The sequence below is a fragment of the Stegostoma tigrinum genome, chromosome 30 (genome assembly GCF_030684315.1).
Source record: "Stegostoma tigrinum isolate sSteTig4 chromosome 30, sSteTig4.hap1, whole genome shotgun sequence".
NCBI classification, from domain to species: domain Eukaryota; kingdom Metazoa; phylum Chordata; class Chondrichthyes; order Orectolobiformes; family Stegostomatidae; genus Stegostoma; species Stegostoma tigrinum.
Window position 1 is genome coordinate 26,597,781 of NC_081383.1, and position 20,807 is coordinate 26,618,587.

The 20,807-nt window shown below is 40.5% G+C and overlaps 2 protein-coding genes across 3 annotated transcripts in view; both read right to left on the reverse strand.

Annotated features, from left to right (window-relative positions):
* Positions 1-800: 800 nt before the first annotated feature.
* Positions 801-10,004, reverse strand: timm13 (translocase of inner mitochondrial membrane 13 homolog (yeast)). Its single transcript, XM_048559426.2, has 3 exons — positions 9,815-10,004; positions 2,877-2,945; positions 801-1,099 (listed from the first exon to the last, which is right to left on the reverse strand). Exons 1-3 carry the CDS (start codon positions 9,935-9,937, stop codon positions 1,001-1,003), a joined length of 291 nt encoding a protein of 96 aa, XP_048415383.1. The 5' UTR covers positions 9,938-10,004; the 3' UTR covers positions 801-1,000.
* Positions 10,005-13,694: 3,690 nt separating this feature from the next.
* tmprss9 (transmembrane serine protease 9) overlaps positions 13,695-20,807 on the reverse strand; it is a 37,355-nt gene continuing 30,242 nt past the window's right edge. The window contains exons 10-14 of one of the 2 annotated variants that reach the window (XR_007250337.1): positions 20,247-20,418; positions 18,099-18,364; positions 16,672-16,808; positions 16,331-16,455; positions 14,774-14,844 (exon numbers count right to left, since the gene is read on the reverse strand). Coding sequence is in view for 1 of the 2 variants with exons in the window: in XM_048559972.1 (XP_048415929.1) it covers positions 14,686-14,844; positions 16,672-16,808; positions 18,099-18,364; positions 20,247-20,418 (734 nt within the window). In the remaining variant the exon portion in view is untranslated. Of the gene's footprint in view, positions 14,845-16,330; positions 16,456-16,671; positions 16,809-18,098; positions 18,365-20,246; positions 20,419-20,807 lie in introns of both variants that reach the window. The other variant, XM_048559972.1, reaches the window with a different exon arrangement.

Sequence of the window (20,807 nt, forward strand, 5' to 3'; positions counted from 1 at the left end):
TACCTTCCAAACCCACGGCTTCTATCATCTAGGAAGAGGATAGCAGATTCAGGGGAACACTGCCCATTTGGAATAGTACCTTGCCACTCTTTCAGTCACTGCATCAAAATTCTGGAACTCTCTTCCAAATAACACTGTAGGTGTACCAACACCATTTAGATTGCAGCAGTTAATGACGGCAGCTCACCAACACTTGCTCAAGAGCAATTAGGAATGGATAAAGCATTCTGGCCTAGCCAGCAATATCCAGAACCCAAGATCTAGCTCAGGTTTCTGTTCACACCTAGTATTTAAGAGAAAAAAACTTGACAAGCTTTGCAAGTATAATAATGTAGTTACAATATACATAAGTCATTCTTCTAAATCTATCATTTAAAAAAATTCTGACTTGCTAATTGCACGTTCTGAACGTCCCATTAATTTGTCCAAATAACCCAACCCTGTCCCTGAAAGGTAGCCACAAGAATTACTACGTAGGGAATATAAAGGGTTTTTTCCTTTCCCTTATGCTAGTGGGCTAAGGCCGGTTATAACAACTATTAGAATTAGCACGCTGTGCAGAGTGCTGATGGGATCTTCCATACTGCATGCCTAATGGAAACACTTAGCATTGTCTCAACCCAATGAATCATCAGGGTGTTTTACTTGAGGACCTATTCCAAAACAACATTGTTGTAAAGCATCCCCAGATATTCTGCAACACCATGGTGCTATGGAAGTGAATGCTGTCACAGAGGTGAAACATGTTCTAAGTATGATATCGTTGATCAGGTATGATAGAAGCATAAAGAAAACTAACGTTCACAATCATCTACTTTTATTATGATCATAATTAAGTCCACAGAATACAGGCTGACACAATTGTGTTATAACCTAGGCAGTTTAGCCACTTTTCTCTCAGACATACACATTTACTTTGCGTACATTTCTCCCTTACTCGAGGTCTTCTCTCCACGTACAAATACAGTCGAAGCTATTCCTTTCCTCTTCTGCCGTGCAGCTACATTTGAGCTCGCTCTCGTTGTAGTCTGGAGTTATACGTCCGTGATACTGTGTTCCAGGCATCCATGTATCGATCCATACACATTGCTATACATTTCTGAAAGATACGGTTAAATGAAAAGTGGAGTATAAATCCAATTCAATACACAAGGGTTAGCGAGTGGCTCCGATTTTAAATGCTGAGGCTCAAGGATATCATTCCACAAACTAGTTCCTATTTCCTACTAGACTAAATTTGGTGATGCCATGTCCACGATGAGTGCTGAAAAAATTCCATTACTATCTAAGAGCCATAGGACAGCCACCAAATCCTTTCCTACTATAATATTTTACAAAGCAAGAAAACAATATTTTCAAAAACAGATGTGAATTTAATGACTGCTTATCATTTTCTCCCTTGGAAAGCAGGAGTCCTTAGAATAAAAAGCATTCTTCCAGACTTCCATCTTCAAATTAAATAATTCCTAACCATCATTCGGAAGAGTATAAGTGATATTATTACAAGATGAATTTCAGCATGAAGATTCCAGGATTTAGCTGACGTAGAAGATACAAAGTGAACACATCTCAGTAAATACTTCCAGTTTTGAGGTGAGATATACTGGCGAAAATCACTCATGTCAAATGCACCTAGGTACAGTGAAAAGTTTTGATTTTGTGTGCAGTATAGGCAGATAATACCATATAAAGTACAGAAGAGTAACAGAGCAGAGCAATGAATAGCGTGTTACAGCGGCAGAGAAGGTGCACATAGAATGTGATTAATTCTAAACTTAAAATTTAAGTCTATTCAGACAGCTAATAGCAATGGAGAAGAAGCTGTTCTTGGTACATGCGTATAAGTTTTTGTATCTTCTGCCCAAAAGAGGAGGTTGGAAGAGAATATAACTGGGGTGGGAGGGGTTTTTGACTATGTTGGCTGTCTTTGTGAAGCAGTAAGAAGTATAAGTGGAATCAATGGATGAAAGGCTGGCTTGCATGATGGACTTGGCTGTATTCATAACTCTGTAGCTTCTTCCAGTCCTGGCAGGGCAGTTGCCATAACAAGCCATGACGCAACAGACAAAATGCTTTCTATCGTGCATCCATAAGAATTGGTAAGAGTCTTTACAGACATACTGAATTTCCTTAGCTTCCTGATGTAGAGGCATTGTTGCGCTTTCTTAGCTGTTGTGTTACAGAGCTGAGTCTAAACAGGAAAGAAGAAATGGGAAAATAGCAACACAAATAGAGAAGAGAAGCAGGTCTGTCTTCTAAAAGGGACTACAAGAGTTTTCCTACCATACAGGATTAGATGGTTATCATACTTATCATGCCAAAAGCTCTAAAAGATTAACATACTTTCAAACATTTACACAAATTCAAGTGACCAGCGACTCAGTGACAATTAATTTTGTTGGCTATTCCACAGCAGAGGCAGTTCTGCTGCAAGTATCCAGTAGCTGAAGGATCAGGAAATAGAGAATGCAGATTGTGTGTAATTAGTATTATGGCCAGAGGTAAAATAAGGAGAAGTTTTTTGATTATTATGACTCTCAATGGACTTCCTGAAAGGGAGATTGATATGAGAGACACAGATAGAATAGATAGTCAGAGTCTTTTACCAGGGTAGAAATGCCAATTACTAGGGAGCATAGGCTTAAGGTAAAAAGGGGGTAAATTTAAAGGAGACGTGAGATGGTGTTGGAAGCAGATACAATAGCAACGTTTAAGAGGCATCTTGAAAGCTACAAGAATAGGTAAGGAATACAGACGCTGCAATGACACAAAGTTTTAGTTTAGAAAGGTGTCCATGTGTGGGTGCAGTTTTTGTGACCCGAAAGGCCTGTTCATGTTCTGTACTGTTCTTTGCTCCATAAACCAGAAAGTATTACCTGTTCAGAGTTGTCCAGTGAACTTCCTGGCTTGCCAATACACTTTCTGAAACACTTATCAGTCATTCTCTGAAATGACACAAAACGAATATTCTTACTCTGCATTTCAACTCCAGTGACATAAATGTCCATGCACTATTAATATGTTGCTGACATACATTTTCCCAGGTAGGATTGTGACATGTAAACCTGATAACAGTGCTTTTGGCATCAGGGTCAGACTCAAGATATGAGGAAGATCAAAGGCTTGGCCATCCAAAAGTATCAGGATGCTCCACTCCAATTCTCCCTTTTAAAAAAAAGCTTCTCATAGCCGATTTTTTTGGCCTATTATTTAAATCTCTTGTTTAAGTTCAGCATCAATCATACCTTTGTTAGGTTTGCTTTATTTATTCATGGGATGTGGACAGTGGCTAGGTCAGCATTTATTGCTTATCCTTTATTGCCCGGGAAGGTAGTTGGAGTCAACCAAAGTGTGGATCTGGAGCCACACGTAGGCCAGACCAGGTTAAAAAAAAGCATACTTTTTTTCCCTCAAGGACATTACTGAGTCAGATTAATTAAGTACCGGGGGTAATACTTCTGTTGAAGATGCCATATACAATAAATAACCGGTGTCTGGTCTCAGCCAGGATGGCTGCTGCAGGGCTATAATTGGTCTCAGCAGTTTTGTACAGGGAACAGTAAATCACCTGTAGTTACTGCCCTCAATCTTGATCCGTTAGTTGCTCATGAGAAGTTAAGTGGGTGTGTATATTGTGTGAGTCAGTATCAGCTTGGAATTGAATTGTCTCCCACGTTCATTGTCTAGACTCTCATTATACCTACTTACGATATTTATTTGGTGTAGATTTGGTGCCTCAACGAAGTGATAATAGATTTATGGCACCACTATGATGCATGGATAAAAATGTTATGTAACACACACTTTTTCTTAGTTTTTCTCTTAACTTTCCCTGATGCCCTTTCCAAACTCATCATGTCCAGAAGAAGCCACTGTCACATTTCTTGTATTATTGATAAGTAAAGCAGATTAAGTAACACAAATTTATTTTACATGAAAATCTCACGCTGCTCAATCTACTACAGATAATTATGTATGCAACCTCCTGCTAGCACATTACTGCACATGGCAGTCAGTCATATGGTTTCATCTTGTTCCTTTGTTTATCAGCATTGAACTTCTAAACCATAAGATTATACCCTCTTCACCCTCAAGCCCCATGATACAATTACATACATTGAGTGAAAATATGTATACATTAGGGTATTTGCAAAACCATTTACATAGAAACAAGAACTGAGAGATTTAAGGTTCCAGGAGTCTATACAATACATGGGTGATTTGACAGTCTTTCTAGATCTTGTGATGGTAAAATTTCTGGAGATTTCAACTTCAATGTTATTTGGTAGTACTTACCTTAAACATTGCTAAAAGGAATCGAGAAGTCAAAGCTTTTCATCATGCACTCATTAGGAATAGGACATAAAAACATACTTTAAAAAGAGACACAACTATATACAGAATGGGAAACGGTACTAATTGGTTGAGTCATTAATGGCATGGAGATACAACAAGAGCAGTCAACTGTCAATCTTAGTTGTCAAAACAGGAAGATAGACTTTGATTGATCCAGGTGTTGCCATGGAAATGTAGATTGGTAGTTGCCATGGCCCCCGCTTTTTCCAATGAAAAACAATGCGATGTACAAATGAATTCCTTTTGCCTGTATAAGAGTCAAAGCTAATTGAAGACATCCTCTGTGAATGAGATAAACCATCCCTCCTCATCCTTTTGTAGACTTTGACATAGCTGGACACAACATCCAACTCCATGGCCTTTCCTCTAGTGTTACACACTGGGACTGCGCATACCTAGTTCCATTATTGTCTTACAATTATCATGAAAGAATTGCCTGTAGTTCTCTTCCTGTGCCAGAACTATTAGGTCTGGTGTGCCCTAAAGATTCAGCTTTAGCCTCTGCCAATTTCTACTACATGCTGGCCCTTAGCAACATTATCCTACAACACAGCATTCATCCTGAATATACGCTGTACCTCAGCACCATCACTCTCTACCATTCTGTCTCTCAATTCACTATTGTTTAGACAGAAGTAACCTTCAAACGTATGTTGAGGAGACCAAAATATTGAACATGAAAGGTGGCATGTGAAGACACTATCCACTAGGGCCTGGGCTCGGGGGTACAGCAGGGTCCAATAACTGGGAAATGGAATTCTAAGGAGCCAACTGAGCTTGGGTTGGCAGCAACACTGGGGCCTGTGACTTTCCCCAGCCCGGACTGTCAGTGACTCCATCCCAGAAAGACAAATGGCAGTTTGCAACCACAGCGTCATATCTGATGCCACACATCCAGCCATCTGTCATTTTAAAAAGGTTATTTTGTCCTCAGTTTTTTTTTGAAGAGAGGTTGTAAAGGCAGTGGTTCCAAAGAGTCTAGGAAGTAACTGCTTAAGCAATGGAAGGGGAGTGGTCAGTTCTCCCAGTTCACGAGTTTTTTTTCATAAAGCTTTTTCAAGCTGTAACAGTCACAATATATTTTGAGTACCAGAATTGTTACAAGCTTCAGTAAAGGGTTCCTTTGACTTTCTCTGAAATCTCTCTCACGATGATGTGCCCCCCTGTCTGTTAGAATCTGTGTTTGAATTTATCGTTTTGCCAAGTGGTGTGTTTATGGCTTGTCACTATATTGGAACAGTTAATTAGTTAAGTTGCTGTATCAGGTCCAATAATTAAATTACTCTAAATTCCACTTTCTTTTGTTCATGTTTCAACTGTAGTGTTTAAATACATTTTGTTTTGCTTTAAGAAGAGTAGTTTGACCAGTTGCATCACACCAGGAACACCCAGTTCACATCTGCCATTGAAATAAGAAAAAGTTAGGGTCTGTGCCACCTTCTTAAACTATTTTCAGGGCGTCTGGCCTGGTCCGTAACACTCTAAATTCACTTGCTTACACCTATGTAACAATGCCACATTGCACTCTGCCTCAGCTTAACTGCTGGTAAAATCCTCAAAGTCCTCATTATCTTTAGACTTCTTAACGCCTCACTTATACCCATGGTTCTAACTCTGTGCATTAACTAACCACAATATCCACCTCCGAGCCTCTCTTCCACTGAAGACTGAGGCATTGGCATGGTGGTAACATCACCAGTCCAGTAGTCCACAGGCCCAAACAAATCCCTGGTGGAATTTAAATTTAATTAATAAAACCTGGAATTAAAAAGCTAGTCTCAGTAATCCTGACCATGAAGCCAGAATCAACTGTAGTGAACACTTGATGGAAGTATGAAGGCATGTTGCGAAGAGAACACATCAAAGTTTCAGATGAATACAGATTGGTTGAGTGAGCGGGCAAAAATATGGCAGATGGAATGTAGGAAAAGGAAATTTGAACATTCATTTTGGCAGGAAGAATAAAAGAAAAGTTACTTAAATGGTTAAAAAAAACTGCAGCATTCTGAGGTGCAAGATCTAGGCGTTCTAGTAACTGTTGTAAAGTATTAGCCTGCATATACAGCAAGTAACTAAAGATAATGGAATGCTATTCTTTATTACAAAAGGAATTGAATACAACTGAAAGAAAGCAATGTGTCAGTTATATACAGCATAACTGAGACATCAGTGAAGTGCTGGACTACTTATTTAAGGATGTAAAAACACCGAAGACAGTTTTTAAGTTTACTGGGCTGAGAAGATCGCCTCATGAGGAAAGGGTAGACAGAATGGGCTTGATTCAATAGGAGTTTAGAAGAGTGAGAAGCAACTTATTTGAAATAGAAGTCTCTCAATAGAGTGTCCTGTGGCAGTGTCCCTACCTCTGGGCCAGGAATCCTAAGTTCAAGTACCACCTGCCCCAGAGGTGTTTAACAACATCTCCAATTAGAAATGATCTCCAAGACTTGGGCGGCAAGGTGGCTCAGTGGCTAGCACAGCTGCTTCACAGCGTCACAGACCCAGGTTCAATTCCACCCTCGGGCGACCATCTGTGTGGAGTCTGCACATTCTCCCTGTGTCTGCGTGGGTTTCCTTCGGGTTCTCTGGTTTTCCTTCTGCAGTCTAAAGATGTGCAGACTCGGTGGTTTGGCCACGTTACACTGCCCATTGTGTTCAGGGTTGTGTAGATTAGGTGGGGTATAGGGTGATGGGTCTGGGTGGGATGGTCTGAAGGCCGGTGTGGACTTGTAGGGCCGAAGGGCCTGTTTCCACACTGTAGTGACTCTATGATAACTTCTATGATCTAATAGCCTGCATGGTTTTCAGAAAAGGTGGAAGCTTTTTTCTCGTGCTGTTTTGAGACTTCAGAACTTTCTGTCTCAGAAGGAGGTGGAGGAAGTATCATTGAGCATTTTAAAGGCAAAATTAGACAGATTCCTGTTAGGCAAGGGCTTCAAATATTATCTGGGGTAGATGCAAATATACAAACATACAGAATACTGGAACAGGCATGTAGTGGCCAATAGGACTATTTCTGCTTCTCATTCATACACTTACATATACGTAAAAGGCCATCTGGTTCACCAATGTCCTTTAAGAATGGAAATCTGCCAACCTTACCTGGACCTGCTGTACTGTGATTACCCAGCCTTTGAAACTACCTAGCAACTAAAGATGGGGAACAATACTGAATTTGGCACTGAGGCCCACATACCATTAAAAAAAGTCTTGATAATGCCATTAACAATTCAAAGTTTTCACCTTTCCTAAAGGGACACAAGACAACCTAGTCATCTTTATTTTTTTTTGTTTAAGAAACCAAACTAACCAGTAATCTTTGGTTCTGGACTTAATTATGCAAACATGTTAGACATTGACATATACAGCACAGAAATACATCCCTCAGTCCAACCGATCCATGCCGGCCACATATCCTAAATAAATCTAGTCCCATTTGCCAGCATTTGGCCCATATCCCTCTAAACCCTTCCTACTCATATGCCATCCAGGTGTCTTTTTAAATGCCATAATTGTACCAGCCCCCAACACTTCCTCTAGCAGCTCATTCCATACATGCACCTTCTGTATGAAAAAGTTGCCTCTTAGGAACCTTTTTCCCCTTCTCACCTTAAACCTATGCCCAGTAGTTTTGAATTCCTCAACCCCAAGGAAAAAACCTTGTCTATTTACCTTATCCATGCCCCTCATGGTGGTTTCATAGGCTTCTATAAGGTCACCCTTCAGCTTCTGACATTCCAGAGAAAATAACCCCAGTCTACTCAGCCTCTAACTAAAGCTCAAACCCTCCAACCCTGACAATATCCTTGTAAATCTTTTCTGAACCCTTTCAAGTTTCACACCATCCTTCCTTGAACAGGGAGACCAGAACTGTAGGGAGACCAGAACTGTATGCAGTATTCCGATGCTGGCCTAACCAATGTGCAGTACATCTGCAACATGACCTCCCAACTCCTATACTCAATCCACCTACTAGTAAAGGCGAGCATACCAAATGCCATTTAGCCAAAATTCTACAACTCCCTCCCTAAGATAGTGTAGGGCATGCTTTCAGCTGCTTTGGTCCTAAAGTCTGCAGTTGCCTTGTTGGCACTCCTTCCTCCATTCAGACACTCCTTATATCCATCTGAAAAAGGATCACAGATCTCGAAACATTACCTCTTTTCTCTTCACAGACACTGCCAGACCTGCTAAGTTTCTCAAGCAATTTACGTTCTTGTTCCAGATCATCAGCATCCTTGTTTTATTTCACTCCTTATATCCTACCTTTTTGACAACGCTTTTGTTCATTAGTCCTCATATCATTTTACTTGGCTCAATGTGTTCACAAGGTTAGGGTAACATAACAGCATGAGTAGTGGAGTAATTAAAGGACAGAAAGAGTTTGGAATAGACAGGTCAGAAAAAGTTGGTATATTTGCTACTAACGGATGGTGGGAAACTATTGACTATTGGTGTTTAAAGGCATTGAAATATCGTCAAAACTCAAAAAATTAACAGAAACAGAAACATAAATTGCTGGAGAAACTCGGGGGGGTCTGGCAGCATCTGTGGGTCCAGTGATCCTTCTTAACAACCAAAAGTTAACATGCAGATATAACAATATGACCACGAAGTCAAAGGTATGTTGGCAATTATTGCAAGTGGTTTGGGATACAAAAGCTTTGGCAACTGTAGCAACAGCCACCAATAGTGAAGCAATGAATAAACGCATTGCTGGAATCTGAATAAATGAATTCTTGAGGTCTCAAAGTTTGAATTGTGTGGGGAGATAAGGATGAACACAGCCAGGAATTAAATAGATGATGAAAATTTTAATATGTTGCTTACAAAAAGGAACCTTTGTATGTGAGGGAACACAGAGTTGATGGGTTAACAAGTTTTGTTGCAGGTGAGCAGAGTTTCAGGTATCACTAAGATTACAAGGAGGTTGAATGTGGGAGACCAAGTAGAAGTGTGTTATGATAGTTAAGCCTAGAGGTAACAAATCGATAATATGGAAGAGTTGACCAAAGGGTCTGTTTCCGTGCTTTCGATCTCTATGTCCTTTGCTAGACCTGGGAAGGTCCTTGAAATTTGTTACTCTATTCGAGGAGCTAACAAAGCTACATTGGATTGATTTTTTTTCAGGATATCGTAGCATTGAGAAATGGAAAATTCCATTCATTAAAAATAAAAAAACCTGCAAACTTCCTGGTTGCCAGCTTCAGTTGGGATTTTCAATGTCCTTGTCCTCCACGTGGGGGGCGAACGCTGTAAAGGAAGATTGACCTTTGCCTTCAAGACACCGTGCCCATGACGTCATATGCAATGATTTCCCCCGCCCCCTCGTCGCCTGAATTCTCATTGGTCGGACCGGCCGACCATCATACCGCGGGAACCGGTGAGGACGGTAACTGGAGGGAGGAGCTCCATGGAGCCAGGTCCTACTGTTGGATACTCTTTAGCGCCTACCAACCTGTAAAAGTTCCTGTGCGTTTGCCACGGCGATTTGCAGTTTCACCTGCTCCATGATCATCCCGGAGTCCACCTTCCCTCCTCCAGGCCCGCCTGAGGAGAAATCTGAAGAGAAGCTGTCCATCCTAGCGAGGGCCCTCTAACCTACTGCAGCCACGGACCAAGCGCGAGGAAGGCGGAGCGGCGCATGCGCACCGATTGCCGGCTGAAATTTTGAGAACTACAACTCCCAGATTGCACCGTTCCAAATGTTCAAGTCACATGGCCATGTCTAGCAGGATAACAAAGTGTGGGACTGGGTGAACACAGCAGGCCCAGCAGCATCTTAAGAGCACAAAAGCTGACATTTCGGGCCTAGCCCCTTCATCGGGGGGGGGGGATTCTGAAATAAATAGGGAGGGGGGGGGGGGGGAGAGGATTCTGAAATAAATAGGGAGAGAGGGGGAGGCGGACCGAAGATGGATAGAGGAGAAGATAGGTGGAGAGGAGAGTATGCGTGGGGAGGTAGGGAGGGGATAGGTCAGTCCAGGGAGGATGGATAGGTCAAGGAGGTGGGATGAGGTTAGTAGGTAGAAAATGCAGGTGCAGCTTGAGGTGGGAGGAGGGGATAGGTGAGAGGAAGAACAGGTTAGGGAGGCGGGGTGAGGTGGGCTGGTTTTGGGCTGCAGTAGGGGAAGGGGAGATTTTGAAGCTTGTGAAGTCCACATTGATACCATTGGGCTGCAGAGTTCCCAAGCGGAATATGAGTTGCTGTTCCTGCAACCTACAGGTGGCATCATTATGGCACTGCAGGAGGCCCAGGATGGACATGTCGTCTAAGGAATGGGAGGGGGAGTTGAAATGGTTCGCAACTGGGAGGTGCAGTTGTTTACTGTGAACCGAGTGTAGGTGTTCTGCAGAGCAGTCCCCAAGCCTCCGCTTGGTTTCCCCAGCGTAGAGGAAGCCACACTCTGTACTTCGGATGCAGTATACCACATTGGCGGATGTGCAGGTGAACATCTGCTTGATGTGGAAAGTCACCTTGGGCCTGGGATGGGGGTGAGGGTGGTGGTGTGGGGGCAGGTGTCTATCAGCATGGTTCAATCTCAGTGCTCAGTGTTACCATGCTCTCACCATCTTAGTATATCCTGAATTTTGAAGGAAACCAGAAATATAACTCTGGTTCTCTCTCCATAAATGCTGTGACTGCATCTGGTTTCTTCATTTTCTGATCTCAATGCATCCTGGACTCTATCCCTGTTTTTCTTGGTCTTCCTGTATATTATGAAGGTTTAAATGATGTGGTTTATCCTTGAATTGGGTATAAGGAGTAAGTCAAATTGGACATTGTACTCAGTTAGTAAAGTCCGTGTTTGTGAGGAAAGGAGTAAGATTGACTTAAGCAGATTACTTTTCTTTAATTCAGAGATAATGGGAACTACAGATGCTGGAGAATCTGAGATAACGAAGTGTGGAGCTGGATGAACACAGCAGGCCAAGCATTATCTTGGGAGCACAAAAGCTGACGTTTCAGCCCTAGACCCTTGTGCTCCCAAGATACTGCTTGGCCTGCTGTGTTCATCCAGCTCCACATTCTATTTTTCTTTAATTGTTATCTTTTACATCCACATAAGGTGAAATGCTGCAGCTTAACAATTTATCTGATCTTGTTTACTGAATGTTTAATTTCACTTTCAAACAAACTGAAGACTGGACTGTGGTGACATTGACAGAAAGCACAATATCCTATTCAGACCACAATGGGGCACAGAATGGTTAGTAGTTTATGTAAAATGCTTGGTATAATATACAAGAAATATCCACAGTAGACTGAAATGTGTAAGAATTACCAAATGTTTTATTTATCAGTAGATCTTTTATTCCTGATTCATTACTTTCACCAATATTAAGGTTCACATGTTTCATTGATGAAACACTACTTGACTAATGATCCTGAATATATTCAGTAAATTAATTCCCATTCTTGTTCTGGTAAATCTCCCTTCATCACATTTTACATGCATTCTGATCTGCATATGCAGTTAAATGTGCTTCTTCTGCTAAGATACTTTCCTATGCCACAGAAATTCTGGCAGAACACCGGTGAGCATATCTGCCTTCTAAGCAGTTGACCTGGGTTTGATTCCTGATCATTACAATGTTGTGCTCATAAACCAATTTTCAACAAAAAAACCAAAGATGAAATGAATGAGATCGGTCATTGAATTGCTCTGAAAATACACAAGCATTTAATTCTGTGAACAAATCCATCAAATTGTTCCTTGTTTTTGGACACCGCACAGTAGCTCAGTGACTAGTGCTGCTGCCAGGGACGCAGGTTTGATTCCACCCTTGGGTGACTGTGCAAACTCCACACAGACATTCTCCCATTGGGTTTCCTCTGGGTGCTCCAGTTTCCTCCCACAGTCCAAATCTATGCAGATTAGGTGAGTTGATCGTGCCGAAATTGCTCATAGTGGTCAGGGATATGCAGGCTTGGTGAGTTAACCATGAGAAATTTAGGATTAGAGGGATGCAGTGGGTCTAGGTGGGATGCTGTTTGGAGGGTCAATGTGGACTCAAGGACTGAATAGCCTGTCTTCACACTGTAGGGATTCTGTGATTCTTTTAGTATCATGCTAGTGCTTTTGTAGATTCTGCTCATCCACTTGTATATTCCATTTTTACAAATTCTGTGGGTATCTATGTTGCTGTATCAATATGCAACATTACATGCCTTTTATAATCTGGAGCTATAAATAGTGATATTTTTCTTCCCTAATCATCTGTGCTTCTGGTCAAGAGACAGGGTGCTACCTGTCACAAGGTGCAAGAACTCCTGTGAATATTAAAGCTTAAATTTCTCACTTTCATTCTCACTAAAGTTGCAGCTGGATTTGTCATTGCTAACAGATCAATCCGTCCATGTGTCTTTAGTTACTCTATTTTGTTTGTAATATTCCAGCTATTGATATAAAGACACTGCATAAAATTGGTTGCTTTCTCTTCAGCAATCGCTTTCCTCCTGTATAGTTATCTTGCCTGACTTCTGTAAAACTTTGAACCTCATTTTTGCTTTTTCAATAAATGCAACTGTAGTTTTTTTTCAGCTAGTGTTTACATTTCTGATAAAACATCCAGGACAAAGCATCCCACTTTAATCAGCATTTCATCGGACCAACTTCACTCCTTTAACCACCAGTGCATGGAGATGGAGAAATACATCACAATGGACTGTGGCAACTCACCAACATTTGTTTGACAGCATCCTCCAATCCTGAGATTTCTATCACCTAAAAGAATGAGGGTACCAGATGCATGGAACACCAGCATCTGTAAGCCCCTTCTTAGCCACACATCATCATGAATTGGAACCTTAGCATGGATTTTGGGGTACTCAGGGACACAACAACCCTTCACTGTTGCAGGATTAAAATCTTGGGTCTCCCTTTCTAACAGCACTGGGGTACACCTCTGTCTGAAAGGGATGATAGTGGTACAAGAAGGTAGCTCACCACCACCTTCTCCAGGGATTGGCAACAAATTCTGACCCTGGCAATCACCTACATACCATGGAAGAAGAAGAAAAACACCACATATTACTGCTTCAAAAGAAGGGAGGAAAAACTTAATTATTAACTGATCAAATGTAATAACTTGTAAGATTTCTTGTCTGGTTTCAAATTCCAGCTATTAACCTGTTGGTGTGAAACCCAGAAATGATGGGAACTGCAGATGCTGGAGAATCCAAGATAACAAAGTGTGGAGCTGGATGAACACAGCAGGCCAAGCAGCATCTCAGGAGCACAAAAGCTGACGTTTCGGGCCTAGAGAGAATGAAGGGTCTAGGCCCGAAACATCAGCTTTTGTGCTCCTGAGATGCTGCTTGGCCTGCTGTGTTCATCCAGCTTCACACTTTATTATCTTGGTGTGAAAACCAGAATTGCTACCACCTCTGAAAAAGAAGTTTCCTGATCCATTAATAACTTTTTCATGTACATGAGCAATGCTGAAAAAATGCACTAATACACTACAATGTTAAGTATTGTGGAAAATATAAACATTTAGTTTATGCTAATCATATAAAAATTTACAGAATAAAAAATATTGTTTCAATTCAGAGGAATAATTAAATCAAAGTGATTAATCTGATATACCAGTAAACTACCATTTGTCAATGTCACTTGTCAATACTCTAACTCGAACAATATGTATCATTCTATGTGACAAAATCATCAATATGATTGTACCTTTCAATAAAATATTCTTATAAGCCTTCAAATACTGTCCATGATGTTAGCAAGGCATAATATGCAGAAACACTTCTGTTTTTGGTGTGTTAGCAACTTGTATGAACATATTAAAAGCTCATCCAATAATATCAACGCAAGTAACATCTACTTTTCAGTTGATTTAAGCAGATTTTATATCATTCCACTTTAATATTACTGAATTCCAATATTTGGCAAAATAATTTTGGTACTCTGCAAAGAATAGTTTAAATACAATTTTCGCCACGTTATACCATCTACAGATTGTGCCCTGATTAGCCTCAAATTCTTGCAGGCATTTGAGGTGAGATACAACAGGTAGGACTGAGATTATTATGATGACATAAAGTATGATATCATTTGATTTGTCAGGATCAAGAACCACAATGTAAGGAACTGTAAAAAATCTTGACAAATCATATTTTCAATTGATTAAAATACATATTACTGCACAAACAAAATGATTGTAGAAATTGTGCTGAAGACTGAGAAAGCAGATCACAGGGTGTTTGAAATGAATACAGAGTTGATAGCCCCAGTGAGGCCCACACATTGAGATTGAGTCCCAATGCATGTATTACAGTGTTTGATTAAATCAAGAATGATGTGAACCTTTCAGCTTTCAGAAAACATATTGTGCAATGAAACCGTGAAGAGCTGTAACTCTGCTGTAGACTCCAGGCGCGTTTGCTTTTGCACAGCCGATACCCCAGCTTGTAATTCCAACAAGGAACCACTTTCCTGAGGATTCCTTGCAAACTAGTGGGCCACCTGAATCACCCTGTAAAGACAAATCAATTATTACTCCACAAAATGTGAGGGAAAATGTACTCTATTGAGGCATTGTCTCAGACAGATCTGTCAATCACTGCTCACATGCTGTGTTTTTACCTCATTTTGACATGTACCATCAGGAGCTGCTTCAACATCTTGATATTTTTAACAAGTGACCAAGTCACTAAGAGGTACTGGATGGCAATGTGGAGATTAACTGCCAATGGAATATTGTACAATGCCATGGAATTGTCTGTGTATCACTCACTGAATGCAACAGTTAAAACTGATCTACTCCAAAATACATAACTTTAGTCATGTGACAGTGAAAGTAATCATTCAGCTGCTTATCTGAGTCGTCTGATTGTGACTGTGAAGACGTACAATATCAAGGTTCTGTGTGTGACTGAAAGGGACTCACATAACGTAAGAAGCCCGATGAGTTACCACTAACTCTGTGGACAGACATGATTAGACAACATCACGTCTAATAGCCCACATTCTCACTCAATCCCACAATTGACATGTCAATTCACCAAATATTTCATCCTAACTGTTTCATTTTTTCATTATAAGCCTCAAACCACTCACATACCTATCAATTCCTGCCTTTCCTCTCTCTGTCTCTGTCGAAACAATCACTGTCCCTTGATCTCATTTCTATCATTTCTTTCAGTGTAATACTCTGATAATTGATTCTACAACCCAGCTGGTCTTTTAGGTGTAAATGATTCTCTGACTTTTGAGATGCTAAACTGAGGTTCTGTTCAGGATGACATGAAAAAATAAATCCCATGGCTTAACTGAAAGAGATACAGGGATTTCTGTTTTCCAGGTTAGCAATTATTGTTTAGCCAATAAAATCAGAAATTGATCATCTGGTTGTTCATCAGTTTGCGGAATTGAGGGATCTTGATAAGGCAAAAATTATGTAGACGGATGTAGCAACAGCAATTAATTATACTTCAAAATAATTCATAACTTTTTTTTGTGATGCTATTGGCCTGTGGTAAAAGGTGACTAATGGCAATAATGCATAGGCTGTCAGAATTAAATGTTTTGTGTTTGTACAATTAAAACACATCATCTCAGTGCAAATGTGCATACCAATGACAGCGCACAAATACTGTTTCCAACAATGTGCAAAATTTTTTAACTGTCTTTACTTTCCACACATAGCATGGAGGAACATCAAATGACCTATCAGCAACAGCTGTGATTTACTGTTAAAAATTCAGGAGTACATTAATGTAAATTAATTCTTTATTTCTATTCCTTATTATAAATAACATCCTTATTTTTAATTTATGTCTCAGGGATACTAAATTTTACTTAAATCTCAAAATTAATCTAATATTCCCAGGATAAATATGGCTCCTTTTCCTCGGCCTGATGTTATGTTCCATTGATACAGTATCCAACAATTAATGTACAATTAACTACATTTGTTACAAACAGTGCTTCACTGTTAACCCATGAAAAAAAATGCGTACCCAGGATTCATAATGTTGTTCATTTTTGTTGTTGTACGTTCAGCCACTGGTCTCCTTCCATTCGTCACACAGCTAGAGGGATGGATATCTGATGCCCTGCTGTCTTGCTAACTACAGCTGATATACTGCGCTGACAAGGAATACATTTATCAGCACAGAGCTATCAACTGCAAACTACAATTATATATTGTTCACGAATATGCAATGTGAAAAAATGCATCAGATTTATCACTAAAAAAATAGTGGAGTCGAGGTCATTTGTTACCTTTGCCAACTCAAAGGATTCCATTATTATCTGAAGCTGCTATGTTTCCCAAATTGACAGATCCTTGACAGCTTACCTGGCAGGTGTCCACTCCTCCATTCAGCTTCCCAGCGCAGAACATTCTGGGAGTGATCTGTCTGCCATACAGGTCCAGACACAAATTGTTGCCAAACAGATTTACCTCAGCTTTCTGCAGCGTATAAGACAAGAAGCCTGTGTGGAGCAGAGAATGCAGTGATTTGTTACAATAAATGCCGTAACATAAATGAAGTGATTAAGGTTCCTTCTTCAGAAGCTCAAACCACAGCACGTTTGTATTCTGGACTAGGGGTAAATGCCAGATTTAATACAACCTATCACAGCATTTAATGGAAATACCCATTTGTGAATATTTCACTAGATGTTTCATTTGCAACAGCAAGCAGTATACATTTTGGAATTCACTTATCCTCGTCTCACTCTCAACCTTTGGTCGCTGACCACATTGGCTTCTGACAAGGAACATCTTGATTTTAAACTTGTTTTCAAATCTCTCCATGGCCTCATCCCTCCCTTTCTCTGTAAACTTCTCCAGTCCCATTACCCTCTGAATTATCAGCCCTACTCAAACTCTGGCCTGTAATGTATTTCCAATTTTAATAGTTTCAATTGGTGGAGGTACTTTTCATTTACTTGGTCCCCAGCTCTTGAAAACCGTTTCTATGCCTTTTTACCTTGTTTACCTCCTTTAATATTCTCCTTAAAACCTATCCTTCAACTAAGTGTTTGGTTATCTGACCTAATTTCTCTTTATGTGGTTCGGCGTCATACTTTGCTTTGTACTTTTACCATGAAACACCTTAGAACATTTCACTCCTTAAAGGTACTATATAAACATAAATATCTGTTGATTTCACAACACAAATAAATTCTACCACATCCTGTAGTGTTTATCTTGCAGTCAATCATCTGGGTCTTCATCAAATTCTCCTCCTCTTCCTCCCACTCTCTGCCCCCTCCACTCACTGTCCTTCTCCTCCCGCTGTCTTCACCATTCTGCAGGTGTGCTTTAGCAATTGCTTGCTCTGACGTTTTCTCCCTTTGCTTATAGCCTGCTATAACAATTTTCCTTTCTCTCTTGGGCTTGTTCCCTTTCTCTTCCCTTGGTCTCTGCGTCCCTCTCATACCTTCCCTTTCCCTCTTGGGCCCTAACTCTATCCTTCTGTATATTTCTTTCATCCTCATTTCCTCTTCATTCATGTACCAGTTTTTAAAAAATGTCCTCCTCTCTAAATTTTTTTTGTTCTGTTTCATGATCTGTGTGTTGCTCCCTTCCAAACCTCAATATTCTCTCTTCAGGTGGCCCTGTTTTCCACACACCTCTCCGTGCTTGTCTCAGAGGTGAATCACACTGTTTCTCTGTTTTAATCTGCCAATTCATAATAAGTCATTTGCAAAACAATGATTGCACACACTGTAATACTCAAGCAAACAGGTGCGATGTAATGTTATACTACCACTTACCCCCTTCTGCTGTGGTGCCCCAGCCTGTTACATAACATTTTGTTCCCGCTAAGAATCTGTGGGAAGGTGATGGTACACAGGCAGGCTGAATGACTTCAGTAAAGGCCACAGGCTTAGACAGCTCCAAGAGGGCGATATCATAATCCAGAGAGAAAGTATTGAAGGAGGGGTGGCTGATGAGGTGTTTAAAGGTTACTTTAGTGCCTTTAAATCCCACACGCTGGAGTGTTCCGAGGTAACCGAGCCAGCGATTCACATTCTTCTGACTTTGAAAGGAAAATTAAATCAAACATCTGTTTATGGTTCAGACAACATTCGCATCTTATAGAAAACCTACTTATTTTAAATATTTTGCACTTCCATCGTAATTATGTAGCTTTGCTTCCTCTCTATATTCTCTTTGAATAGGCTGAATCTTTATCTTTAGGACTTTAGAAGATTGAGAGATGATCTTATAGAAACATATAAGGTCCTGAGAGGGCTTGGCAGAATAGATGCTGAGAGAACGTTTTCCCCTATAGGAGAAGCCAGAATTAAGGGAAACCATTTAAAAATAAGATTTCTCCCATTTAAGACAGGGATTAGTAGAATTTCTGTTCTCTCAGGGTCATTAATCTGTGGACTTGTCCTTCCCAGAAAACAATGCAGACCAGGTTATTGAATTTATTTAAGGCTCAGATAGTTTGATTTTTGATGGATAATGGAGTTAAGGGCTATGGGTGGCAGACAGAAGAGTGGAACTGAGACCAGAGCCAGATCATTCATGATATTCTTGAATGGTGAAGCAGGATCAAAGGACTGAATGGCCTCATTCTGGTCTGTTTCTGTTCCAGATTTCAGATTCCCATCAATTCACAATTCCGTGCAATGTCCTGACCCAAAAAGAATTTATCTACCTCCACCTTGACAATATTCAATGATGCTACTTCTAACACTTTCTAAGGGAGAGTTTCAGAATCACAAAACTCTGCGAGAAAGCTAAATTCCTAATAGCTGTCCTACAAGAGCAGTCTCTAATCTTAAAACACAGTGTCTCCTAGTCATGGTCTCACTCACAACAGTACAAACTCTTTCCACAGCCACTTGGTCAAAAACATTCAGGATCAAATCACTCCTTCATCTTCTAAACTCTAGCGTAAGCAAGCTTCGCCTGTCCCATCTTTCTGCATAAGTCAAACTGTTCTTTCTACATATCAACCTCATAAACCTATGAACAGCTTCTAAACAATTTACATCTTTCCTTAAATAAGGAGGCCAAAATTGCCTACTATTCAAGATGTGGTTTAACCAATTCCTGTATAACTGAAGCATATCATCCTTTTATGTTCAATTCCCCTTGTAATAAAGTTTACCATTAGCCTTATTAATCACTTGCTGTGCCTGCATATTAACTTTTTGTGAACACACACTACCTAGACCCTTCTTCCCCTCAGAATTCTGCAGTTATTCACAGTTTAAATAACACCCTGCTTGTTTTCCTTCCTGCCAAACCTCACATTTTCCCACATTATGCTGTATCTGCTAGATTTTTGCCCACTCACTCACAATGGTCTACAACCTGACCTTAACAATGCTGCTGCTTAGAGCTTCCAATGTTCAACCTATAAAGTGTGACACTTTTTAGCAGTTTAAATAAACCATGTAAAGCAAACACCAATACAATGGAGCTAGATAGCAGCTCAACATCACTGTATTTATACACGTGTCTCTTTGTATATGTTTGCTTGTTGCAATGAGTGGCTGTGCACACACTGTTCTTCTGAGTGTGCACTTGCTTTAGGTGGCAGTGTTAACTTCGGGGTGGGCACGTTGCACTAGGTGGCTGTACAAGTTGCTCCGAGTGTGCAATGAGTGGCTGTGCACACAGGTCTGAGTGTAAGCACAATGCAATGTTCATAAAGTGGTGTGTGGAATGGTGTGTGTGTGTTTGTGCAGATGGTTATCATTGGGTTTGCTCATGCTATGGTTGAATGTGCTCACTTTTATGGGAAGGTGTCCCTGCATGAATGGGTATCCTGACTGCTACGGATATGTTGACGAATACGATATTTTTGCATGCATTCAAGTCAGTCAAAAAAGTGATATCATCCTGTCTGAATCAGTTAGTACATACAGTCCCGTGTTGTTGTCTGAAAACTGTTCACGTACGTTATAAAACAATGAGCAGCAGTGACCACCCAATTAGGTGATATTAGGGTTCCACCACACACATGTCCGAAGTACAATATCTGCAAACTGATTTGCCAAGGAAATTCTCCAGGGACGCTGCTCACTCCTCCCACAATTCTAGTTCCAACCATCAGGGGTGCAGTTCCACAACCTATAAATGAAACTGAGCTCAGTTACAGAGTTCGCTGCACTTCAAAACTCAACTGAAACATTTAATTTTGGACCGATTGGACCAAATATCAAAGCAAGGACCAAAGACTTTACCAAGTTGTTAAAGCTTTTGTTAGGCAATTGCAGGAGAGAATGTCTGTCACAAATATGTGCCATGATCAGTGCTGTGCTATGGCAGGAGATGTACCAGCGACATGTGTGGGCATTATGCTTGGTTGAGTGCCTGTTGATGGGCAAAGTGGTGTACTTGAGACTGTTAATTTTTTTAAGAGATGTGCATGATGATGTGTCAATAATCTGTACAGCTGTACATAGCCATGGCCATGTTTATGGTGCTGTTTGATGTGGTATGTATTGTTGTTCACGGTG

Excerpts from the sequence above, each read along its gene's own strand:
- timm13 (XM_048559426.2), bottom strand. The coding sequence starts at position 9,937 with ATGGACAGCTTCTCTTCAGATTTCTCCTCAGGCGGGCCTGGAGGAGGG. Across the intron at positions 2,946-9,814 it reads ACGCACAGGAACTTTTACAG|AGAATGACTGATAAGTGTTT; the intron begins GTTGGTAGGCGC and ends GTGTCATTTCAG. Across the intron at positions 1,100-2,876 it reads CACTGGACAACTCTGAACAG|AAATGTATAGCAATGTGTAT; the intron begins GTAATACTTTCT and ends CGTATCTTTCAG.